The 27996-nt window shown below is 36.6% G+C and overlaps 1 protein-coding gene and 1 pseudogene across 2 annotated transcripts in view; one reads left to right on the top strand and one right to left on the bottom strand.

The window, feature by feature from the left end:
• PCSK5 (proprotein convertase subtilisin/kexin type 5) overlaps positions 1-27996 on the bottom strand; it is a 222349-nt gene that overhangs the window by 107743 nt on the left and 86610 nt on the right. For both annotated transcript variants that reach the window (XM_074533214.1, XM_074533213.1), the window contains exons 6-8: positions 27791-27879; positions 22084-22256; positions 7093-7305 (exon numbers count right to left, since the gene is read on the bottom strand). In XM_074533214.1, coding sequence (XP_074389315.1) covers positions 7093-7305; positions 22084-22256; positions 27791-27879 — 475 coding nt within the window. The remainder of the gene's footprint in view (positions 1-7092; positions 7306-22083; positions 22257-27790; positions 27880-27996) is intronic.
• On the top strand, positions 4580-5347 carry LOC141727036 (NADH-ubiquinone oxidoreductase chain 2-like; annotated as a pseudogene).

Below are 27996 nucleotides of genomic sequence, written 5' to 3'. Positions count from 1 at the left end.
GGAAAAAATCTAGACACACTGTAACAGTTTCATAGAAGCAACTTGCTCTGAGCAACTTGCTTTCTGAAGGAGATGCCAATTTTGTACAGTTATTATTAAGGCTAAATCATCAATCTTCCCATAGTTTTACCAACTGGGAAATTAATGAAAAAAGTAAAAAATGGGATTTCTCTTAGGAGAGAACAAGCTCACATACCCTCTCTCAAGCCTCTGCATTTCTTTGTATTTCGTATTTCATGACATGAGTTTTCCGAAGTGATTGAATAACTTTTTACCTTCTGCTACAGTTCTTCAAGACATATTGATTTCAATGAATGTATCCCTAGAAGTGAAAAGATTTTAACAAAAATCTGTTCTACATTCTACACAGCCTATGCATCTGTATGTACCCAGAAGAGATGTCACATTGTGCCCTGTGATTATCGGGCGCATATCTTGATAACCTGAGTGAGTTTCTGAAGGAGAGCAGGCTTTTGTGTTTTAAGAACTGGCAGGAGACAGGATGGGCTTTCTTTTGTTGTTTCAATTTTAAGTTCTGCTGAGAATAGAAGTTTATCAACAAGAAGAGACAGAACATCAGCAGATTAATTACTATTTATCAAAAGACAACAAAACAGGAGGAACATGAAGTAGATACATTATTTACAGGAGATAAGTAATTTAATAGGCTTATAAATCATATCTATGGGGAACTTTCTGATATAAAAATCTTAGCATGTTATAAAATCATTTGAAAAACAAATTCAAAGGAAATTCATTTGTGCAATATGTTTGATAAGAACCATACAGATAACTCTATTACATGGTGCTTAACCTGTCCTAGCCACATGGTCTGGCAGGGGGAACCTATCTTTAAGCATTGTCCTATGGCATTCAAAGTAGCAAAGAAGAGAATAATATGAAAAAATACCTTGATAACTGCATATGACTAGTGAATACTTCTGTACACACTGAGTATGAGAGGTAACATCTCTAAAGAACTATAATTTTATAGTCTTTACCTACCGTCCATTTGTCTCTGTGAGAGTTTCTATGCCTGTAACTGTGCCAGCACTTTGCAGCTGCATTTGAAAACACCTAAAAGTAATTCTAGTCCTTTTCCATAAGAGTCTCTGTAAAAAGCATACATCTATTGGCATCTTTAGAATATTTGCATACTTTTAATATATCCAGAGGGCGGAAACTTGGTTCATAAGAGGCTAACTATCACTGCAATAAAACTCAGTACAGTATAAAGTCAAGTGCACTTGGTGTACTTTCCTCAACAGCAAGGAACTCTTCCAAGAAGGTGTGTCTACCTGTAACTGTTAGCTTAAGATACTTTAAGCTGTCATTGTATATGACAAGAAAACCCCTCCAAGACTAGAAAAACTTCTAAAATAATGTTACATCATATATTTTTAACAAGGAATTATAAAAAGTTTATAGTAATAAAAAGAGAAAAAATAGTGTTTTGTGTAGTTATAAAAGTGTTTGTGATTCTATTACTCCATATTGAAATCGAATCATTTTTATAACAATTTTTAGTCTACAAAGTGAGTTTGTAATACTTGGTTACTGTTTTTTCATTTACCTTATAATACATTCTGCATATACTTACTGGACAGAAAAAGAGAGGAAAAGAAAAAAAAGATATTCAGGTAAAGAATTGCAAGGAAAAACAGGAAGAACCTGTGAAACATGACATTATACAACTGTAACTCATTCACTGTTCCTAAGTCTTGGGTAAGTATTTCTGTACCACAACACTGTAGAATCTCACATGATACTGAAATCTGTGCTGTGTTACATGAAAAAAAAAAAAAAGAAAACAAGAAAAAAAGAAAAAAAAAGAAAGAGAAAAAGTTAGTTCATTTGATGTTGGTTGTAAATCCTATGCCAGGTCACTTCTTCCTGGTTTACTGCTATGGTATTTGAATGTAGGAGTCTCACTCCAACAAACAAAATCATCTTATGATCTGATCAAGTATTGTTACTCTTCAAATTTTGGCATAGAGCTCAACCCTGCTCTATTTTTTTGTCAACTGAATAAAAATTTATAAGCATAATAGAATTTGGATAATTTAAATTTCATAATAATCTTTCTATTCACCCAATATTGTTATTTTTCTCCTTAAAATTGCTGCAAGCTCTCAGTTTCTTGTGGAAAGATATGAAGACAACCTGACTCAAAAGGAGCACCAGTTTAAACAAAAGTGTGAGATATAATGCAGGGAAAAGGATGCATGGTACATCAGTGAAAACATAGTTTCTAGACTCTTCCAGCATTTAACAGCAGTTTAAAAAGCTTATTATTTGAAATATTCAGTTCTGTCTTGAGTTCACTTTTCATTTCAAATAAGACTTCCTTTCAAGGTAAATGATATGTGACAGGACTTTAGGAGGACTGAATTTGAGACAAGAATAGCAATACAATCATTAATGCTCTCAAAACAGACTATAAGCAAGAGAGTCACACAGGTAATAGCAATATTCCTGTCTCTATGAGAGGGTGTGTATGCATAAAGGACTTCTCAACAATCAGTTTGAAAAGCTGGTGTCACAATTTCATGGAATTTCTCACTGGGTTGTAGCATAATAGAATCACATACTTATCCCTTATGTGGACAACTGGTTTACACACAACACAAACAGAAGCTATTTACCTCCACTATGCTTATCACTTCATCATTGAAAGAATCTGGAAAGGGAACAGCCTTGCATGGCTTTAAATACCAAGTATCACCAGTAAAACATGGAAGAGTTGTGTGTTTCAAAAGTCAAGTGATAATACAGTGCAGGAAAAAGAATCTTGGTAGGAATTTTTATAGTCTGATTGTCAAGCATTTGGGATCAGTGACTCTTGCAACTGCAACTGGAAGGTTGGTTTGCACAAGACTAGTCAAGGACAAACTACATTTGGGTAAACAAATGGTCAACAGACCTGGGTTAATTCTTATGGCTACTCAGACTTTTGCCATTTACTGTGCAAAATGATGCACACTGTAGGACTAAACTAAAACTGGTATATGGAACTGAATTGCTGATCTGAATAGTAAAAACAATTCATCTGTCTAGTAAAAACAAACAGTGCTTATAGAACTCATGGAATTAAATTAAAAATTATTTTTACTTATCTCTGATATTTAATGTGAGATCTCCAAGGGAGACTCCAGTTAAGAAAATTTTTAGAGTAATATTTTAAATTCTTTTCAATAATGTTTATGTAAATTATCTTCCTTAATTTTCTAATTATGGGGTAATTTATGTGCATTCTATATATATAATTATTATCTCCTTTGTAAGATATACTTTTCAAAAATCTTATAATAAGAGATTAACATGCCTGTATTAGCACACTGCAAAGTTCCAGAAGTGGTGGGTACTATACTTCAGTAAACTAAAAAATTATATGCTTGTGTTTCATGAGAAGTCTTGAACAACAAAGGTGAGATCACCTCACCTCCAGGTGTTTTTGATCCTAGTACAAGACATAAGAGAGTGAAATGTCAGAAATTAGCAATGTTCTCTTGCTGAAATAGTAATTCTGTGAAAGCAGAAAGTGTGCATTAATTGAAAAGAATGGATGACAATCAAGAAAATTACATCTATTAAGAAATCAGAGGAATGCACAAAGCTTAAATTAGCAATGTAGGAAAGTACAAATAAGGACTGAGAAATACAGAGATATACTACTTGATATTAAAAACATGAGCAAGGATATAAAGAAACAGCAATTAATTACTTTTGAGGATACAAGATGCAGAAAGTCAATAAGGAAAGATAAGATTAAATGGTGAACCCTAAAAAATAATACGTGTTTTATTTTCAAATATGTCACAAGCAAAATAATCCCCAAAACAATAGTGTTTTTGTTGTCCAAAGATAATAGTTTATAGTAAGCAGCTATTTCATGGAATGTTTCTTTTTTAGAAAAAAAAAGTCTAAATTAATTTTTCAGAGCATAGAACGATGATAAATCATCGTCCTATTTATCTCTATTTTAAATAACAAGTTAATATTAGAAAGATTAGAAGTGCCAAGGCTAATTAAAGGCTCTTACAAGAGCTGAAAAGGGAACTACCGTGTTTTTTTAGCAAATGTTTGAACACTGCACAAATTCCAGAAGACTGACAGAAAATCTGCATAGTGTCATTATTTTAAAAAGGGTAAGCAGTGTAAGTAAGTAAGACATCCTACTAATGTCATCTATTTGCCACCTTTTTATCTAGTGTAAAACAGCTGATACAGGATTTAAACGAATTACTAATAGATTAATTAGCTAGTAGTATATTCAATGGTGGATAAGATGTTGGAAAAGAAATGTGCCAAAGTACTGTAGTATTTTTTTTGGCCATCAATTTGGCTGAAAGTAATATACTCAGGATTTTACAAGACACATCACGTAATACAGAGTATTTTTTTCTTAAAAAGTATTAAAATTTAAGAGATTTAAAATGTACATGATTTATAATACATTCATTTAAACTGGGATAATTATATGGTCCAAAAATGTAAGCATGAATAAAAATTAGAAGCAGAGAAATTATACACACTCTTATAGCAGATAGAAGATAGCATATGGAAGAAATGATTGCTGTTTCTAATCATAACCAACGCATGGTACACCGGACAGTGAGACATCACCCAACTTACCCACCCAACATACTGCCTGATTCTCACTGCAGCAATCGCGATTAAACTAGGACTAGTACCATTCCACTTCTGATTCCCAGAAGTACTCCAAGGCTCTCCTCTCACCACTGGCCTCCTCCTATCCACCCTCATAAAACTTCCCCCAATCACACTACTCTACATGACCTCCTCCTCACTTAACCCCACACTCTTAACCACCCTAGCCATCCTCTCAGCAGCCCTTGGAGGACGAATGGGCCTCAACCAAACACAGATCTGAAAAATCCTAGCCTTTTCTTCTGTCTCCCACTTAGGTTGAATAGCAATTATCATCATCTACAACCCTAAACTCACCCTCCTCAACTCCTAACTGTACGCCATGATAACCACAACTGTCTTCCTCACCTTAAACACAATCAAAGTGCTGAAACTATCCACCGTAATAACTGCATTAACCAAAATCCCATCCTTAAATGCAATACTACTCCTAGCCCTACTCTCCCTTGCAGGCCTCCCCCCTCTGACAGGATTCCTGCCCAAATGATTTATCATTCAAGAGCTAACCAATTGTCTTCTACAATTTGGTTCTTGGCCACAGTATGACCTAAAGATTTTACCAAAGACACGGAAGAAAAAACCAGCACCTTCAGATGATTATAGGAGAAACATGGAAAATGACAAAGTGCTGATGATGGCTGGTCTGAAGGTGAGTACTAAACCAGCCAGTTGTTAACAGTGGGATAAGGAGACCCTAACTACCCTTACATATTTCCTTGAACCACCAGCTTCGGAAAAGAGAAGCAGCAGCTCTGAAGGTGGGCTGGGCATCACACAGTGATAGACACATCACATGACAGTGAAACTAACAAGTCTCAGTCAGGGTCAGTATATAAACAGAAGAAAACTGACCGAGCACACACAGGCACCCATTTTCCAGTGCTTTTCTCACTGAATACTGCTGCTGCCTGCCTGCTGTGTCTAGTTTAGATTTTAGAAGCTTGTAACGTGAAACAGGGTTTATAAGTAAATATGACTTGGACAGGATGATACAAGAAGCTTACGTTCCATTATCAAAAGGGATTAACTGTCTGGGCTACATTAGCAGAGAAAAGACAGACAACTGGAGCGGTTCATATTAGCAATGAAATCTGTGACACCAAATGCTTAGAAATCAAAGCTAAAGGGGCCCAGAGAGCAAACAAGAGAGATCTTTTAATGGCAATGAATAATTAAGAGCACTTACACTAAATTTCAGGTAATTTTTTGTCACAGAAAACTTTGAGACCAATATTGATTTTGGTTATAAAAATTGTTGACTTGACAGCAACTGCTGGATTCAAAGGACTCAGGGAAGTTCTACAGACTTGGCTAAGTAAGAGGTCAGGTTGGAGGACCACAATCCCATCTGCTCAGCTTTTTAGTCTCACTGAAACATGAAGAAGTTAGTGAACGTCTTTTAAAGGACAGTGAAGGGAATTTAACCACAGAAGTGAGGACTCCTAGTAGATACAGTAATTTTAGAACTTATTATTATTTATCAGGGATAACAAGAAACATGTCAGGAAGAGAGAGAAGACTTCAGTGAAGAGTGGCAACTAAATAACAGAAAAATCATTGGAATGAAGAAAGATCTCAGAACAAGTTTAAAACAAAAATTAAACCATCTGAAAATAACAAAGAATCCAAGAAGGGATGGCCAGCATCCCAGAATCCTGAAAGACAAGGCAGACAGTATTAAAAAAAACATAGAGCCAAATATTTGTAACTCTTTATTGACACCAAGAGAAGAATATGCTAAGGACCAGAGAGAAAGGTTAGATGAGTCCTTAAGAAAACATAAAGAAGAAAAAAAAACCTCCAAATCCTTCAATTTTCTGATCCAGAAGTAATAAATTTCTGTAAGTTAAACACTTGAATAAATAAGCAGAGAAGAGGACAATATTAGCAAACCTCATCCACCTGAGAATAAAGGACCAAAAGGTTAAAAGAAGTAGAATGTTGAGTTCTGGAAAGTATTAGGAATGCATTCATTTTGCAAAAGCACATAGGATGTACAAATACTAATGATATCAACAGATTATCCAACAGAATTAAAACTATTTTCATTCTCCAGCAAAGATGAGGTAAACATTAGGTAAAATGATGCTGTCAGCTTAGGAATGAGAAGAGGAGCTATACAGAAAAGATGAGCACTGAGCTGAATTTTCCTTCCAATATATTTCCAGAATGGAAAGCAATATGAGTAATAAGTGACAGTCACTGAATGTAAAAGAGGACTGGGGCCGTGTCAAAACAAATATGAGAAAATAGGTATCTAAGTAAACTGCTAATATGTATGTAAAATGTAAAAACTATTGATAACTAGATTTAAAACAAAAGAAATATATTTGTGTGAATGGTTTCCCTTTCTCTCCATCCCTCAAAGTCACTGTGCCAAATACGAACACATATACATGAAAAAACAAATAAAACCCATACTATTTTCCTGTCATAGGATTCTCCACTGCTGTACGTTGTAGCTAGTGTGGATGCACATTCTTCCAGATACCACGGCTTTTTTCCACTTTCAGCTGTGCTGCTTATAGAGATAGTGTAGATGCTGTTGGTGTAGCCATCACAGGAGCAGTGGTCTCGACTTCTTCCACCATTTCCAGAAGCCCAAACAAAGACTGAACCTAAGCCTCTTCGTCCCTGTTTGGAAACAGTACAAAAGATTTGATTAATAATTCTTCTCAACTGCTTAATAGCCAGGTCTTTTTCCCCAAAAAGACATCTCATGAGAAGAAGAAAATAAAAATCCAACTACCCTGAGAAGAATTTGAAATGAGAACAGGATTTAGCAGATTTCAGAATCAGACATTAGAAAAATTAAGGAAATGAGTGGTATGAGCACAGCTTTAGAAACAACTTTTATACAGCGTTTGTTGGTCTGCATCTATATTATCCAGATGTACCAAGAAAGTCATGCTGAAAACTCAGATGAAGTAGTAAAATATCATACTGGGTGAGCTTTCTGGGTTGCAAGCACACATTGTTGGCTTATGTTAGCCTCTCATTCACTAGCACCCCCAAGTCCCTCTTCTGTCCTTAGTAAGACTGCTTTTGATGTCTTCATCCCACAGCTTGTATGGACATTGAGGGTTGCTCTGATGCAGGCTTGGCCCTATTAAACCTCGTAAGACTTCCACTGGCCCATTTCTTGAGCTTGTCCAGGTAACTCTGGGTCAGGTTTCATCTTTCAAGAGTATCGACTGCACTCCTCTGTTTGGTGTCATCTGCAAATTTGTTGAGAATGCACTAGATTCCTTCATCCATGTCATTAATGAAGACAGTAAATAACACCAGATAATAATACCAATGTCCTTGGTGAGGTTGTGCTGACTATCCCAAATCATGTCCCTGACCTCCGTGTGTCTTAGCAGAGCTTCTAGGAGAATTTATTTCATAATTTTCCCAGGAAGAGAGGTGAGGCTGACCAGTTGGTGGTTGCCAGGGCTCTCATTTCTACCCTTTTTGAGGATGAGGACAATGTTTCCCTTTTCCCAGTCACCTAGGCCTTCACCAGACTGCCAAGAGACTGCTCAATTATCATGGAGATAATTTGTGAGTTTAATAAAAGTATACTACCTGGAAAGACTTTCCAGCAAAGTAAGTTAATTCTTTTGACTAATGTCTACATGAAGTTATGTCTCTAAAATTCTCAAATTTTCATTGAGAAACATTTCAAGTAGTGAGAAAAATCCCAAGGTACCAACTCTAACGTACTATGAGATCCACATTCGCCAGACACAATCTGTCTAAATATTACAATTTTTTGGGGTCGTTTTGTTTTTATTTTTTGTTTGTTTGTTTTCAAGACAACCTTTATGAAGTGTTACAGCCCCATTTTCCACCTTTCCTCTTCACACACAGGTCTTGAAAGCAGTATATTATGGCTAAACCCCATGGGAAATTTGATACAACCAACAATACAACCAAGACAAAGAAATGAGAATTCAGGGTAATCAAACCATAACTTCCACTTATAAAAGAAGAAAAAAAAATTAAAAAATTGTAAAAGAACTTCTCAAAAAGATGCATAAAGAAAAATGTCCTACTAGTAGCAGTCTATCCATCATTTTTCTGCTGTTACCATCAGATGGTTCTGCATGCAAACAGCAGAATAACATGATTTGTCCCATGCAATACAAACCTTTTCAGTGCAGGGTTTGACTGTATTATTAGTCTGTTTGCACAGACAGTGTTTATTCTCTGTGCAATCTATTTCATTAGATGTGTACTTATGCTGCTGTGCTAATAATGAACAAGCTGCAGAAAAATGTATTTGAATAATTTTTGGCCAAAATTTTGAAAAAATGGTGAAAACATGCCAATGGAGTTTAGAAGTGTATTTATAATTTAAACATGACAAACATCAACTTAGATTTTTGATTGTAGGGGCAAGGCCTTAAAACTAATAGCCATTTGCCCCATGGATTTATGTTTTCATGCTAAGGTTCTTTTTTGGTAAACAGATTATGGCTAATATATCTTTAAAACTAATGACTCCTGCAAATATGTAAAGGATCAATGTCTCTGTTATTGCAATAAAAAGTAAATACCAGATGCACTGACCAATGGAAAAGAGTACTTTCTATACACAAAGTGAGAATTGCCATTCCTCTAATGCATTGCAAAAGTGCACATATACATGAGCCCAGCAGTTCACAGAAAAAAACAGCATTACCTTCAGATCAGAAAACATGCTAGACATCTTGTTTCTAAAAGATATTTGGAAAGCAAATGGCAGTCTTAAAAACAATAAAAATCTCAACCCTCCAAACTAATTTCAACACACTTGTGTTCAGAAGTCTGGATCTGGTGCTATGTAATATAGATGGTTGAGGGGCTACAGAAGTAGTGGTACGTGGACAGTTGGACTGGCTGATCTTGAAGGCCTCTTCCAACCTTGATGATTCCATGATCCTATGATTCTATGAACTTGACTAAAATTAATTAATTTCTCAATTCAGCAGTCCCAAACCTGCTTAGGAAAATACAAACTTGTTAGTAACTATGCCACCAAGTAAGTAGAGCAAGAGTGTCAGCTGTTCTACTGTATGTGAATGTTATTCCCAGCTGATATCATCTAAGCAAACACAGTTGAATAATAGTTGGACTGTGTTACAAAATTAAGGCAAACACACATGCAATGCTATGCACATGCTATGTAGCTTTTATTTATTTCTTATCTAAATGTATCATTTGTCATCTGCCAGGTGCCCAAGGGTATCAGACAAAAAGTCGAGCCATAAGATGCCAAGAAGCCATGTGTCATTTATTAGTCAAAAGCAAAGGTGCATGTACAAATCATATGGACAGAACTTGAGCAAAACTAAGTAACTTTTCTATAGAAGAGGTATAGACCAGTGTTGAATGCATGTCCAGCAAAGTATGCCCAATGTTGGTCTTATGATTTTAAAATTTCATTCTCTCCCCTCCAGGCACAAAGTTGTTCCTGCTCTTCCATTTGCAATGACAGCTAGGGGCTGCCTCCTATAAACTCTGAATGGCATCCATAATTCCACACTTGTGCTTGTCAGTGCACCAAATCAGACCACTATGAAAAGTTATCCTTTTTTCTTGTCTACTTTCTTAAATTGCATAAAATGTCGTATCATTTAAAAGAAAAAAAATAACTGTCTCATTATGCAAAGCAAAACTGTTTCACTGATGCCTGTGACTTGCTATTGACCCAGCCACAGTACAATTTTATAGTACATTTTCTAGACAAAGCCAGAGTACTCAACAGACAGCTTAAATGAAATGGACTCAAGTCATTTTCAAAGAGGCCCAAAGGCAGAAATTGCACTTGTAAAAGCAGGAAAGAAGAATCTTGGGGCATTCTGTCTTTTTTCTGCTAATGCCTCCTTTTCCTTGGTCAGCAAATTGCAAGCAGGTAAATGATACAAAAGCCCCTTTTTGTTTTTTCCAGTTCACCAGCATGGACAGGTTAAGTCTGCCAAGAATCAGAGCCAGTATGAACACGCTCATAATGACATCTGCAGAATTTCCTTATACTATTACAGAAATATCCCCTGCTCCAAGTGTGCGTGTTTGTGTATGCACCACCTCTTTATGAGTGAATGAACTAGCAGTACTGGCAGGAACCTTTTTAAGGTAGAGGTTTTCACACACTCAAATAAAGACAACCAGCAGTCCCACACACTTTTAAGATGCTTACAGCACTCTTTAAAAATAATAAAGATGCGGTAAGATACAGTAAGAGCCAGTTGAGTAAATTTTAATCACACTATTTTATAAATTTTAGACTTTACATTCATTCACTGCTTTACAAGTCAAGTTGCCTTAATCCAGCCTGTGAATCCTGATTACTTCCAGCCCAGGAATCAAGTGCCCCAATAACCCTCTCTGCCTGTGGAGTGAGTTACTGACTTGATAGGTATGATCAAATTTACCACGGAACATAGAATCAGAAGAAAATGTGAAGGAGCAGGAAAAGCAGAGAACAGAACAGCTGAACTAGAGTAATTAAGAGCTACAGAGGTGGCAGCCAGGGAGAGATAATTTGGCACCAGTATGCTGGAAATTGCACACTAGAGCAGAAAACAAACCATGAAAATATAAAATGGAGAGAGAAAGAAGGATACTCTATCCACACCTAGAGCCTAAACATTTAATTTCCTCTATTCTCCCCAATACAGTCCTAAAATTACTTCATGTTTCCAAGAACAAAAAACTACTGCCAGAAAGTGAAATTGATCCTGAAGCGGAAGCTGGAAAAAGAAGCCCATGGTATGACCTCTTCCTTAAACACTAATTCCTAAAGAGGAAATGTTCATAACGAATGCGCAGAACAGAGGCCAGCATTCTGGAGACCTAAAAATCCTACTATGCAGGCATGGTTTTTAGCTGCAGCATAGTACAACCACTGTAGTGCCAAGCACCAAGGATCACAGCATCCTGAGAAATGCACCTGTGAGATACATCCCCTTTCTTCCAGTTTCTGCTGATTTCTGCACTCCATAGGATCTGGACAGTGCTGCCCTGTGCAGGGACACAGCATTGCCAAGCTGTTCACTGTCAGCATTTTGCTTTTGACCAGTTACAGACCCTAGCTCCTGCTGAGTCCATTTAACCTCTTATCTGGGAATGAAAAATAGTTTGGCACAACATTCTTAAAAGACTCTTTTGTAGACTGCACAGCACTGAATTGTTAAGTAGGCATCTCTCCAAAAACAGATAATGGTAAGTTGAGAGTCCAAGTCAGCAATTCTAAATTGCTACCAGAAGACAGCCAAACAGATTTTTTTTTAACAGTCTTCTTAGATATGAAAGAAAAAATTCACAAGCAAAAGGAAATATTTCTCAGGCCATTAATTATGTTGAGGTCTCCACACTTTCAGAAAAATAATGTTTGTGCCTCAATTTATTAAAAATGCACACCCACAGTATCAATGAGGAAATGAGTAATGAGCCAAACAGGTATGCATAAATAAAGATGCATGTTTGGGGGAATGAACAAAAATAGACATGTGTATTTTAAAATAAGAAGTTACATTTTTACTCTTAGGAAAACTAGGAAGTAAAGAAAATCTTTCCTGTTTCTGAAACACAGCAATCTATATACACATAACATATATGCAATGCAAAAATATATGACTACCTACATAAAACAGTGATTATCTTATCCTTCCCTTGGAAAGGGAAGTGATTGCTTAGAAAGGTTGCTGGCTACTTCTGAACTAGCTCCTTAATTAAGAAAACAAAAGAAAAAATAATTAACCATGCTAAAAAAAGAGGAAAAAAAAGTATTTTGTTATCTCTTAGGATATGGTACCTTTGAAATATTGAAGCTATAAAACATTCTAATGTACATACAATATTGAATAACCACAAGCATGTATGTATTTACACACTAATTATCAGGACATATCAGTGGAACAATTCAATATGTAGGCTTCGTGTAGTGTATTTTTTACTTTATTCTTCATGAAAAAAGCAGTTTAAATAGCTCCAAGATATTCCCCACACAGCTATAATTAGTGCCTGAAGTGCAACCAAAAGAACTGTTGGCTGAAACCTGAAATATGAACATGTGGAATATTGGAATGAATTTCTCATTTACCTAAACAAAACAGAGCCAGCTCAAGGACTGCAAGTTATGGTTGAGGCTCTCTCTCTACAGTATCATTACTATTGTTACCAGGATAAAACAAATTGTCTATGGCAAACACAATGTGATAACACAAGAGCTTACTTTGCCAAAATTTCTGTTGTACGAAGAGTCTCTGGTTAATCAGAGGTGAAATTGTCCCTGCATGCAAAGCCAAAATAAACAAGCAGTGCACAGGAAAGCTATCAGTGTGAGAATTGGGTATGTGACTGATGTTATACACAAACACCCATTATATGGGATGGGTTCAGGAGTTCTGCTATCTGATTAAACACTCTAGAAAGGAGCCCAGGGCCACTAGATCCACACAGCTGTTTTTCATGACTTACAACAGACTCTTCCTTGTGGAAAACTTCAGGTTCAGAGATGTCTATTGAACTCTGGGGTTTAACAAAAAGAACCTCCTATTTTCTGCAAAAAAATATTCTCTTCTAGATAAACATGAAAATATGGCTGCTTCACTTCTACTTTTGCAGACTGAGGACTTAGGGAACAACTTTGCTCAGTCTGTCTCCCACAGTGTTCATTTAAGAAACAACGTACAGGCTGTGTGGAAAGTCATTGCCCTCACAGTTTTGTGCCTTAAACTGTTAAATTCTTTGCACAGAAAACTTTTGACACCAAAATTCCAGTGATTTCCATTCCAGAAATCTCTTTTCCTATGTGACACATAGAAATACATAGATACTACTGTTCAAATATATGAGTGAAATGTATATGTGATTTGTTCACACACAGAAACAAGATTCATGTTTCAAAAAGGCATAGTCTGAAATCTACATACTTCAGTGTATGGAAAGAGATTAATTTGCCAAAGCTGCTTTTCAGTATTGTTTTTTCACATTAAGATTTACTCCACAAAAAGAATGGAGTGGGTTTTGGTTTTGTTTATTTTTTAATGTTCAATATATCACCTGTTTCAGGGTGTGCATGCAAAACCAGACGCATTTTGGCAAGTCCAAAATCAGCAATGCTATTCTGGCTTGGTTCAACAGTTTCCATGCATGTGTGAGATGGGATGAGGTAACCAAACAGTTTTGATTTCCAGTACACTTGGTGACATTGTAAGGAAAATGGACATTTTGGTTATATTTTCCTGTAACTCTCATTACAAATTTTCCCATCTTTCAGGATTCTTTTATTTCAATGAATGCAATGTAAGAACATTTCTGATATATTAATTATTTTTCTGCATAATTTTGTACTACACGCTGATTATCTGTGAAAAAGCTCATCTTTTCACAGAAGGCAAAGAAGTGAGATTTTAAGGTAAGCTTTGTGTGGGGCAGAAATGGCTGAAAACCGGAGATAGGTGAGGAGAGAGAGTAAAGTAAGTTCTTTTCAGAATTGTTTTCACTCAGAGACCAACCTTGCACCTGGGAGATGTTAGAAAATACTCAGTGTGAGAGAATTCACGTATTTGTGTTTGCTTTGGGTTGTTTTCTGTCTGCTGAAGAAGAAATTAAATTTTCACAGAGTAGATAACACAATGTTGTTAAAGACCTAAAAGCATTCTTCCTGTAGGCTGGGGGCCTCTTTGTAAGGGGGGAAGGGAGATAAGAGGTTTTGAGATTGTAAAACACAGCCTGGTGAAGACTTATGCATGCTCCAGGCTCTTTGATATGTAATGCAGGGGTCAGGCCCTGCTAAAATGAGCTCAGCAAAGTATGTATATCCCTTTGTTTCTTTGTAATTCTGCAGCCAGTGAGGTGATGGAATAAATCTATTCTCTGCACTTCAGATGTGGGTTGTCGTTGTCTTGGTGTTAGCTGCATACATTTGATTCACACACTTTGTTCACATACTTCCCAAACAAAATAAAGGCTCAGGTATCACTGAGCCTAAATATTATTTCATTTACTGGAAGGCAATATTCTACTTTGTTTGAATGCAAGAAGTTGATAACTGTGTACAAACAGCAGAGCAAAGGATTACTATTATTACCTTAATAATGTGTAATCACCTAACTTAATTTTTGCTGGGCAATCCTCATCCATAGAAAACTACATCATATCAAGTTTAAACCACATCTGCAAAGTCATTAAGGCATCTGAAATATATCAGCAAAATGCAAGGCAGTCAGACCTAGAAATTAGGCTTATTGGTAAGAAATAAGGAAAGGTGAACAAATTTTGCAAAGTGGTGGCTTAGGAAGTTTAGGGCTATGGAAGATAATCAGCTGGGAATGAGCTACCCTAAAATAGTCTGTCCATTGAATTAGTAAGTCAGGTCTATATGAACCCATCCAGGGAATATAGAAGCAATACTATGCACGTGTGGAAAATCCTTAAACTTGTATGCCCCATTCTGGTATCCACACTGGAAATAATAATGCCAGAAAACAGAAAGAATGAAGTCTGATTTGTAAATTATGACTAACAGAAAGAAACTTAATATACAAAACAACACTTTTAAGATTGCAGAACAGATTTTAAAGGTCAGTAAGTGATGCCTGCATTACTTTACAAAAGCTCAAAATGCAACAAACACTTCAGAATTTCAGATAAACCTGTGAAGTTTTTGTCTGGTAACTTATTTTATCCATAGAAATGTATTAGAGCCGGATTGTGAGGCTTCTGCAAAGATGTGATGAGCCCTGCAAGAAATCAGTAATGAAACAAAAGAAAATGAACATTACTGTAACATTAACATGTAACAGTAACATAACTGTAACATTAAGGTGGGACTGGAAATTATTGTACAGGAAATAATACAGGCTTTACTAGAAAAACATAGAGGTCAAGGAAATTTTGGGTAGAGTATTTCAAGGATGAGGTCAGGAAACAAAGTTATTAGGTATTTTGACCTAAAAGAGAAAGAGCACCTTAGTGAGTCTAGTAATTGCCATCACCTGCATTCAAAAAAAGAAGTCAGTCTGGAAGATGTGGAGAAGCACTACTCTATTGAGCAAGGAGATAGACAGAGTAGTTTCTAAGTGACCAGTGAGTCATATTGAAATGAAATTAAAAAGGAGCCTAATCAAAAAATGTATCAGAAACAAAAATGGAGGGAGGGAAGTTATTTAAGATGAGGCACAATTTATATCCAGGAACAAATGGGCAGAAAACTGCACATGAGGAAACCCTATTGTAACTTAAAAGAAAATCTCTAACCAATAATTAACTTTGGCCATGAAATCTTCTACCAACAGAATCAGAGGGGAAAAGAATCTGATTTCTTATTCAACATAAAAGGCTCAATGTATTTAAATGGCACAATCCCTGTGGTGGTAGAAAGCTGTACTGGATGACCTATGCTGTCATTTCCTCTCTTATGTCCTATGGTCCAATTCAATTTATCCAAGAGATCCCTTGCTCAAAATCTGTAATGATTAGATGTCAAGTTTTCTAACACTGTAAGATGCACCATAAATACAGCAAAAGAGGCAGTTTACAGTGGAAATAAAAGTCAGAGACTTAGATGAGTAATAAGCTATATTATTTTCAATAGTGAAGATTGCTACTGCCTTGCTAAGACATGGACATGAGATTTCAGTTAAGACTGGATCTTCTCAAAAGATTTACAGAAACCAGAAAATAATAGATGGATCAGGAAAACAGGGATATAGATGAAGCAACAACTGGATGAAATTTCGCTGATTGGGCTTATGACAAAAGGCAGATGCTTAGATGTTAGAACTATGAATATCAAGCCAATGGTGCTATGTCTTGTGACATCAGCAAGAAGAAATAGAATGATAAAAAATTGAAGGACTTTTCAAGTTCTATTATGTAATCAGCATCCACTTCTAGTACAGAGCCAATCAAAGTTTAACTTAGTATGTTGAAGCATACGTCTATATCTATATATCTATATATCTATATATCTATATATCTATGTCTATATCTTATCTAAATATAGATAAGATAGATATATGGATATAGACATATACTTCATGTTTCTCATCAGATGTTCATGTTCACTTTATATCATAGATGCAACCTGGATACATAGTATATATGCAAATATATATATTTATAGATAAATGCCAAGACCTAACACTAGATTATATCAGCATACTGGAAGTCATATCTTCTAAGACCATCCCTAAGTACAGCGCTAACCCCTCTGATTGATTTTCAACAAGTATTTTTTGCCTACTTATTGGAAATGTGCGGGAGGTCTTGTGCATGCAAAGATCGCAGACATGCATAAACACTGATATGTGTTATTTAGACTTAAACAGCAGCTGTACAAGGTGAAAACACACAATACACAGTTTTAAAAATAATTTAAAAAATCTGCTGGTAACCACGTGAAATGTATTAAAACCCAGCCATTTTGACACATTTGACTAGAAGTCTTCCTGCTGTAATTTCTGCCTTAGATTTCTGAAATGCAGTTCTCTGGCAAAGTAAAAGGGAATAACTCCTCTTGGTGTAGGCAACACATCCTCCTGAGAATAATGTGGAGAGATGATGACAGGACAAATACATGTAATAGAAACATCTTTGGTAGAACACTGGGAGCAAACCATTGCCTAGACGCCTGCAAATGATGAACAATCTCTTCCATTTTTGAAGCAGAAACATACAGTAATGATAATGATGATAATAATAACTGTTAAATCCTTCTTCTTGATTTCTCCTTTTCTTCCTCTTTGTCCCTCACTCTTCCATGTGGGTTGGATACTTTAAGTGATTTAAGTGCTTGCACCCAGCAAGCACTTGGAACAAACACTCTGCAGTCAAAGCTGTTGAAGCAAGAGAGATGAGAAGGGGCAATGATGATGGTTGGGAAGGCATGAAGCTGAGTTTGCACAAGAAGTTCAGCCACACAGCATCTGATCATTAATGTCCATCAAATATTTTGGCTTGAGTCCAGTCACTAAACAGAGTGGTGTCACAGCAATAAGATGAAGGTGGTTGTGCCCAAAGTTTCCATGCAGATTTCTCTTCCTCTCCACCCTCTCTAGGTTATATTAAGGATGACCTGACCAGTTGCTGATTTATATACACTTCCTTATGTGTTTCAAGGATGTGTACTACAGAAACAACATAAAACATGCAATTGGTGAGACATTGGAGAGTGAGATAACCAGCTCTTTGTAATCCTTCAGTGTAAGGATTGTCTGCTTTTCAGGTGTCAGTGTTGTAGTGTGTATTTATTGCCCAGGGTCTGCTCCTGCTCCACTTTGCCAGAGAAGCTTTGCTTCAGATGCTTCAGTAACACACCACACACACTGATGCACATATGGCTTTGGCACATCCTGTTCTCAAGAACTGCTACAAAAAGAAGCACTTTTTCCTGGTCATGCATGGTAATGAAGGCTATTTGGAGAACGTTTCATATTGAAGATTGCTAAATTGCTAAATATCTACAGTGCTCACATACCCAGAACCTTGATTATTTGGTCTTTGCCAAACAACAATGAGAGAACAAGTCTGAATATCTGAAATGCTTTCCTCTCCAAACAATGTTGACACCATTGCAGAATGCCAGACTTATTTGTATGAATACAAATGAGCTAGACTGAACGCTGCATGGCGGAGCCATGAATCAGCAAACTCAACTCCATCAAGCGCTTATAGCATTGTGCTTATTGACTGTGAGACACCAACAGGCATCTTAAAAACATACTTAGATTTCATATTTATGAATCAAGGAAGGCTTTTGTATTCTCCATTTTGTCCAAGATTCAGCACAGTCTTATGACATGATTTGGCCACAATCACATTATGCAATGCTAAGCTTTGCTCTTGAGCACAGGGTGAAATGTGACATTAGATACCTAATCTTTCCTTGAATATGTTACTTTTTGATATACCACCATTTTTTTGGCTTTTTTCAGGCAAATTCTGCATAATTACAATGGATTTTTTCTTGATATTATTCGGTCTACAAGTCCTAAGGCATTAGTATTTAAAACACAGACATCTGGAATTTTCCACACAACTACGCTATTTTCAAGAAAAGGACCTTCTCAACTGAAAGCATGATATAATGGGAGTTCTCTATTTGCACAGAAATTGTTTGATAGTAAAATATCCAAGGCTTCTCTTTGAACTCAAGTATGCAAATTTAATAAAATTACATTAAATACCCTTAAAAACGACATAAAATCATAGTACTTGTGACAGTTTTAAAAACTGGTTTCCTTTTTCATTATCTTGATCCTGGGCAGAATTTTTAGGCATATTTAATTTACATTTCATGAATTCATTTATTCCTTAGCAGCCTTTCTTTAAAACAGATTTGTCTGTTTCAATCCAAGATATGTGTTGTCTCTCTGTAATTCTGCACAAAAATTATGCAGTCATCTTTATTATTTTATGCAGGATTTGAAAGGTGTAACCATATTAGTTCAGCAGATTTAAAAATAATAATAGTTGTGAAACACACAGCACAAGCTGTTAATTGGAATAATATGTGTTTAAGATAAATCAGGTGCTTTTTTCATGGAACCAAGTCTCTCAGAAAACTCAACAATGGATGGTTCTTGCATCCATTTCATTTTTATGCAATAATTATAATAAATTTAAAATAATAATTGAGCTTGATTATGCCAGAATCAAAGTTATTATTCAGCACTACCTTTGATTTTCCTAATAAAGCCAGCCAGGCATAATTTCCTTTTCAGATGTTTTAAAAAAATCTTGTCATTTCCTTTTGCTGTTCCATTTTAAAATTATAACGTACAATTGTGTGGATACTTGCATAGTAAATTAAGAATAATCAATCTTCAGACTTTGTGTAGGTCTGAAAGAAGGTTTTGCCAGGTTTTCCTGTACTGATGTGTTCTGGGTAACCCAAAATGTTACTGTATTCCATATCTATCTGTGCCCAAAGTTGCTGCTGTCTCTTTGAGACCCAGTGACCAGAAAAGGAACAGTCAGGTCAGGCTGTCTGTTAGTCCTTTTTGAAAGTTGGGGGCTTTCAGGAAAAAGTGCTCTTTCTCTTTTGATCTTGCTGGGTGAGCTGAGATAGCACAAGGCAGACAGCAGCCACACCACCAAGCCAAGAAAAATAGAACAGCCCCCACTCCATATGGTTGCCCCAAACTGCCAGCAGTGCCTGGTCAAAGCAGGAGGGCATGGAATACAAGTTGTCCAAGCCCCTGCTGCTATTTTTGCTAAAGAGAAGGCAAAGTTCCTCCATGAGTTCCAGCTGTTGACCCAGGGACTCTAGGTTTTCTTTCTGTTTTGTTCTTTTTCCCTGTTGGTTGATATCTGGGGAGAAGAGGGAGATTTTTACTTGCTCATGTTCAATTGCTGTGCTGTTCTTGTCCTCTCTTCTCTCTCTGCACCCCAGGCTGTCTGCAGAGGGAACCATCCTGGGGGTAACAGTTGTTTGCCATTTCCCCTTATCTCTCCACACACATGGTCATACATGGAGAGTGCCATCTCAGGGCAGAGTTTCTCTGCAGTTTTTGCTTTTCTTTGTTTCTGGGGAGTCCATGAGGAATCCATGAAATTCAGCAACGTTATAACTACTGATTATCACAGTCAGTTTTTCCTGTTCCTTTTTCATTTTTTAATGACTGTTTTAAACCGTTATTATTTCACAGTTATACCTTCTTGCATTCATCCCTCCTTATTGGTGAATGGGGAGTGTCAAAACTGAAAGGGAAGGTAACTGATTCTGGAGTGTCCGCCCACTTTAATTGTCTAAAACCAAGACACGATGTTACTTCAATTTATGCTACAGATGTTATACTGTTGCTGTTCAGTTCAATATTTCTGAAAAAGGAGAGTAAGGATCTGTATACAACACAATAAGCATTTTTGACTGCCTATTATTACTGCACAATTATTACGACTCCTTAGGGAAATCTATGTTTGACTGAGTATGTAAACACAACCTTGAATAATCAGCCCATTTCTGGCATATTCAGTCCAAAAAAATTCATCTTTTCTTCTTCCATTTGCCTCATCTTTTAAAATGACACGGCTTATGACAGTATAAGGAAATACAGAGAAAGTACCTTTATCTGAATACAGAAAGACATTACTTATTTAAAAAAGAGAGTTCATCTTGAAGTAATTCTCGATCTGGAAACAGCCTAACAGGGAAGGTGGTAATTCCTAAAACATGCATTTACAATCTTTCAGTCTATATTATATTTTAAAGAATGAAAACTAGAGGTTAGCTTTAAATGTTTTGTATTTTGTAGCAGTATATTTTAATGTAAGTTTTTTTAAGTACTTCTATTTCCTGAGTAGAAATGAAGCTTTCATAGTCAGAGACAGATAAAATATCCAAATACATGGAAATATTTAGATCTATTCAAGACCTCATGGGCAGCTTCAGGCAGAATAAAGTTTGATAAAATGACATAAAAGTTATATTGTAAAACATAATAATTTGACTTGTATCAAATATGACTTCTATTATTGCTCAAAAAAATATACCAACCTTTTTCTGCATTGTTATCAGAAAAAGCCTACCTCTGAAAATTAAATGCTATGTTTTCACTATAGACTGGTGCTTATTTCACATGCAGAACAATGTGCTGGTAAAATGAAATTCATCTGGGTTCTGTAGGGTATCTTCTCAAATTACTGCTCTAATAATAACAGTGGAACAATAATGCTTGTAGGCAAGATCTACGCTCTTGGCAAGTTATTCCACATATTTATCCCCAGTTTGAGAACTTGAGATTTCAATGAGGAAACGTCTGAGTCCTTCTGGTACAGAAATTCAGGCTGAACTTTTCACAGTTTTGTTCCCTACATGAAATACAACATTTAAACAAACACATATATATGCTTAAACAAAAAACTTCCTGGAGCAAGATCCCCTGCATTCTTGCAGTTCCATTAGTGTTCCCGTTATTACAGTACTGTAAATTCTCTGAGACCAGACATAAATGGTAAAAGAACCATGGGTATAGACCTTTTTCTGCCCCCCAGCTCCCTTTTAAAATCATCAAACTTACATTAAGAAATCATGCAAAACAAAGCAAAATAGAAATGAAGAAAGAAGGAAACACAGTCAAAGGTTTTGCTTTAAAATTTCTTTGCACCTCAGATTTGATGAGTTAGCCCTGATGTGCAAAGTAGCATTTCTCAGTCAATTTATTTCTAATTACATCACTCCCTCAGAGCAGTTTTAAAAGACACTGAGGATTATGTATTCCAGATGAAAATGAACAGAGCTCATACTTCAGATGACAGTGATCATCAGGTCACTACAAAAGAAAAATATGTTTCCAGTTTTAAGCAAAGGAAGTTTTCTTCTTTCCTTCCAAGTCGTTTGCCTCTCCCCATGCTGAGCACTTGCATGCAGTGGGCACAGGTACCCTTAGAGGTGCACATGAGAGCAGATCCAGGCACGTGTGAAAGCCAACCTACCATTCTGATGCCGTTCTCAAAGGCCTGACGTGCTAGAGAAGCGGGTCCATCCACGGTCTTACCGTCGTCATCGGGCCCCCAGCTGGCACTGTAGATGTGGATGTGCTGGGGATTAAGGCTTAGGGACTTTGCTTCCACCATATCTGTCACATCTCCATCCAGCATCCGTACACCTTCAGAATGAAAAATACAATGAACTGTACAGACAAACTCAAAATGTTTCTTTGTTTTTTTCCCCCCACCAAGAAAATTGTTGTGCATGACACTGAACTGAATAACTACAAGAATTCCTACTGTTAAAGAAAAAACCAACAACAACATAATCTGTTTGGGTATCTGTTTTCCCAATGTCTCTAAGATGGAAAAATATGAAAAGATACAAATATTTTCACCCTTCTTCAAGTTTTAAAAATTATAAGTAATGTATCCACTATACAGTCTTCAAACTTCAACAACAAAGTTTTATACTAAATAAAATTTTTAAAAATACCTGAATTTTGAAATTATTTTATGTCACTTAAAGATAACAATTTTATACAACAGTGAAACTGCATTACCTTTCTTGAGTCATTTAGTTTCAATCATGTTAACAGATGTAATAAAAGGATCCCTACAGACAATTAACCTTGGCATCATTCCTTCATTGTATGAGGCTGCAATCAAAAAACTGGGGAGAACCCTCTTGTGTACAGAATGATTACCACACACTGTAGCAAGGCAATTACAAGAGGTTTTGAACAAATATGTAATGTTGTTCAACCTGAAATTACAATATGGTGAACATCCTTCTCTTCAGAAGAAGCTTTTTTGAGGTATAATCTGGAATTTTTATGTTAAAAGAATCCATTCGTGTGGGTTTGGACAAGACAATGTGCCAATGCTTCACACTCTTTTAAGTTTACTAGGCTGAATATAGCATGCTAAAATCTGAAAACTGAGAAAATACGGAAGTTTTTTCCTATCTCTAAGACTTTGTGGTTAAATCTGAGAAAACTACCGGTGCCAGTTTTAACTTAAAAAAGAAAAAAGACCTATACACAGCTAGTGAGACATGATCAAAGGGACACTAAATATTAAATAAAAATTTAATAAAATTGTATGATAGAGGGACGATCACTCTCAAAATTTACAAGTTAGATGTTCTTCTGATTTAAAAGGCTACTCCTATTTTTAAGCCAAATTTACATATTTTTAATTACAGACTCACTGCATTTTGCTTATGAGCTCAGATTAAAGAAGTTTGTGTGTTTACCAAGATTTTAACTTTTAATTGAAAAGCGGCATAAGGACTGCTTTGTTGAAAAAATATTAATATTTTTCCCCCTTATTCTATTTGACTTAAAAATGAAAAGTGATTGTATTTCTCAGTTCACACAAAAGTTGCCTATGTTTTGTGAGATAATAAACTTCTACGAACTGTGATCTCACTATGAACTTTGCTTTATGAAAAAGAATCATTAAACCAACTCTGGGATTCTAGGGTTTTATATTCTTCTCACCACAGAAAATTAATGACGGGTGAAAGTTGTGTGCTCAATTCCTTTAAAGTATATTAAAGTATACTTTAAAGCTCTCTCATTCTGAATAAAGACACTAAAGGTACACTGGTTTTGAAAAAAGGAAAATAAAGCTTTCCTTTATGACTTTGTTAGCCAGTCTAAATATTATATTAAACCAATGAATAATAACTCAAATGCTGCCACTTTCACCTAAAGTAAATCACATGATTTTTATTTTTTTTTTGTAATTGTGAAGTGGTCTACTTTTAAAGCAACACAGACAAGGTTGTGACTTAGGTGCTGTTCTCTCTAGCCAGCAATGGACAGACATGCTGCAAGCTGTTGGCCAAGACCAACTGTGACGTTCAACCAGGCCAAGCACCAAGTCCTGCCCTTCGGTTACAGCACCCCCATGCACCACCACAGGCTGGGGACAGAGTGGCTGGAAAGTGGCCCAGGCAAAAGGTGCTGCTTGACAGCCACCTAAACCTGAGCCAGAGTGTGGCCAGGTGGCCAAGAAAGCCAAGGGCATCCTGGCCTGTGCCAAGAATAGTGGTCAGCAGAACCAGGGAAGTGATTGCCCCCCTGTGCTTGACCCTGGTGATGCTGCTTCTGGAGTTCTATTTCCAATCTGGGCTCCTCACGTGCAGAAAGACAATGAGGTGCTGGAATGCGTCCAGAAAAGGCCAGCAGAGCTGATGGAGGGCCCAGAGGCTAAGTCCCGTGAGGAGCTGCTGAGGGTGGGGGTATTTAGCCTGCAGAAAAGGAGGCTCAGGGGAGGCCTTATTGCTCTCCACTATTGCCTGAAAGGAGGTCATAGTAAGGTGGGGGCTGGCTTCTTCTCTGAGGCAACCAGCAACAGGATGAGAGGACATAATCCCAAACTGCACCAGGGGAGCTTCATGGTGGACATCAGAAAGAATTTCTTCACGGATGGGGTTGTTTAAGCAGTGGAGCAGATTGCTCAGGGAAGTGGTGGAGTCACCATCCCTGCAAGTGTTCAAGAAACAACAGGACACGGCACTTAGTGCTGTGATCTAGTTTACGAAGTGGTGGTGATCAGTCAAATTTGGACTTGATGACCATGGCCTTATCCAACAGAAATGACTGTAATTCTGTGCAAGACTACTCTGAACAACAGACATCTCACTGGATATTTGCACTGAAAATAATACTCCTTCCTTCCTCCCTGCCTTTCTATTCCCGCCCCCCAAAGTCTGCCGTGGTTAAGTCTGCTGATCATACATCCGCCAAACTGCGTTTGGCATGTGGTGATAGCACAACAAAAGCTATCCAAAAGGCAATTAGCAGACTGTGTTTGCAGATTGTTCCAAGACTTCAGAGCCCTATAAACTTTTTCTAACATTTGCAGTAATTGCAAAATGTAATTGGCTTTTTACTCAGAACAAATTTTCAATGAATCATAGGAAACATTCAAAACTGAGCTGAAAGAAGTTTTCTTTTAAAATGCTTGTTTTTATTCAACTGACTTAAACTTAAAGAAACAGCTGAACTAATCCTTGTCATCTGAAGACAATATACATCTGTTGTGCCATAATTCAGTGTAACTGTTTTCCCATCAGGACTTGAGCCCAGCCAAGTAACTAAGCACCCAAATCCCCACAGATGTTTTACAACTTCCACAATCAGTTTGCAATAATAACAGCAAACTAACCAAGCCTTCCTATAAAAAATCTCACAAGTTCTGTATGTGGTAATTTGTTTTGCGTGATTATTTCAGAGTTAAAATCTAAAAAAAAATCCATCCCTTTGGTGAACTGGTTTGTCTTTTAGTGAGAGGGATCTGTAGCTTTGCTGCACAGAAACCTGTATAATTTTTTATAAGAAACTTGTCATAACCTGTAAAAAAAACTAAAGACTCAGACTGCAATTTTACTAAAATTTTCTTTTCTATAAGTTACAACTTCATTTACGCCATTTTAAAAGAAGGCTCAGACTTTCCTAGAAACTTGGTCATCAGGTGTTCTTAAATATTTGGAAATGAGACAAGGAGTACAAAAGTACGCTATTTAGAAGAAAATTAGCATTATTAATGGATATCTTGTTAACAACTCAGCACCAGAAACATCATTAACTGGATTTGTTCAACTGCCAGTATGTTATGACATATTGATGGGACAGATTTTTTTCCCTTCTGCTTGATACATTAGTATCCCTTATGTGTTCAGAAATGCTTTCTGGTTTGAAGCAAAAGATACTTATCTTGGTGGAGCAAATCCAACATCATTGTCAGCAGGTGCTCCTCTATATAAGAATGTAATTGCTTTACCTCAACTCTAGCGTCTTCTCCAAAAATACCCCAGGAGGGCCCTTAAATCCCTGGGAAACAAGTGAGCTGACACAACCACAGTATATTCACACGAGTAGTTATGGCAGCTCTGAAGGAAAGGAATGAGGCATGCCAAGTAGAGGTCAGCAGCAGCAAAGATCTCAAACATATTCACTTAGTGGAAGAGGAAGCTTAACCTATCTTCCCTGGAACTTCCTCTTAACTCTGATTTTCTGCAGATTATTTGTTGAGCTTCCTGAAGTCATTTCCAAATGCTGATCCTTTTAAAAGGTGGCACCTCAAGTGAGGTTTTATATACTGTTACTAATTTCCAGCTTTCTTTTAGGAATAAATAATAAAAAGGCACAAGTATCTAGGCTTTACTGTTTCTGTTACCTGTGTACTGTGTCCATCTGAATCAGTTTTTACACTATATTTAGAAAAGACTGTGAGTCAGCTAATATGCCTGGAGGATATTTATTATTATTGCATGCTTAATAATTAATAATGCTTAAATAAAATGCTTAATAATTAATAAACTATGAAGAAGTCACTGTTATTCTGGAGAATTTTTCAAAGCCATGTCAAAGTTGTTGCAGGTTGTGTGACTATTCTACCCAAAAATGAAACTTCTCCAGAAGGCATCTCTTATTTCCATCAGTACACCAACTCTCTTCTGACTTTGGTTTGACAACACAACAGACCTGATATCATAACTGCTGGTTCACAGTTAAATGCCATGTTCACATGAGACAACCTGTTCATCTGTCACAAACTTCCTTACTTGAGCAGTTCTGATTTTCCAAACTACTCTGACAGGATAGTTTTGTGCAGGAAGGCTCTTCACCTCAAGGGAATTGTTTTTTCTACATCATTGTAACCCTATCCTGGATCTGGGATTATCTACCCTAATTTTATTTACCCAGCAGGAAAACAGAAAGCTGATGTGAGGATGAAGTTGTGTGCTTTGGGTAATTTGAAATGTATCTGTGCTGACATGAGATTTGGATCAAACTTGTACTGATCCAGCAGAGAATAGAAGCAGTATTTTTAATAATGAAAAGATGGTCTCAATTCTGTCCGCTTGTATATTTGAACTGTCCTCTGGTGTACAAATAGGTAAACATGTTTCTATTTTTACAGATGGGGTCTATTTTAGGCTCTGTTTCAAAAGGCAACAATTACTGAGTTTGAGCTATGAGACTTTCAGCTGAAAGCCAATATACCAATCCCATGACTTTATAAAAAGTTCAGAATAAACTTCACTAGAAGTATTACAATCTGTAACAGGCAAGCTACATCCCAGGAGACATGCAGATGACATCTTGATAATCATTGTCATAAAACTACGCTAAAGACATTAATTCAACCGCCAATGACAAAGAATTCACAGAAAATACTTGAAACTTCTTGGCTGAATGAACAAAAATATGTGATCATACATTGATTTTTCAGGCAATAATCTTACCACCCATAGGGATCAAAAGAAAATTCTCACCAGCCACAGACAAAAAAAAAAAAGCATTATGTTTTGAGAGTTTTTCATTTGGGATCAATATGTAAGGCAATGTAACTGATCTGTACCTTTACTTATGGTTTGTCAAAGTTCATGGCTTAAGAGCTCTGAATCTGTGAGAAAACCCCAGTGTCCTAATTCTGGGGTCATGTTTTCATCAAAAGTTTGACCTATTTTTTAATGTGTACTGGGAGGCAGTGCTCCAGAGAGCACTGCAGAAGGGCCACCACAGACAAACCCCTTTAGTACTGAACGACCACTCTAAACTGAGCTTTACAGCTCACACAGTGAGGCTTGTTCATACAAATCTCCTTCTCTTGTTGAGAAATGTCTGAATGTACCATTTAGCACAAACGGCTTTTGGGTTACACTTTTTTTCCTGTGGGAGATTGTTTCACATACCTCCAATCTTGGCATTAAAGGCGATTCCTACTGTGCAGTGTGAGTTGTTTGCCGTGGCTGCCACTTCTCCAGCACAACGGGTTCCATGCCTGCAGTCAGACAAACATTTTTCCAAGTAAGCACAAACCATTGGGATTAAAGGCTATGATTTTGCTTATCCTCAGGTGCTAAATGAACAACTACTCATTACGTATCGCACTATTTAA

The sequence above is a fragment of the Zonotrichia albicollis genome, chromosome Z (genome assembly GCF_047830755.1).
Source record: "Zonotrichia albicollis isolate bZonAlb1 chromosome Z, bZonAlb1.hap1, whole genome shotgun sequence".
Classification (NCBI taxonomy): Eukaryota; Metazoa; Chordata; class Aves; order Passeriformes; family Passerellidae; genus Zonotrichia; species Zonotrichia albicollis.
This window is presented reverse-complemented; position numbering and strand designations above follow the sequence as displayed.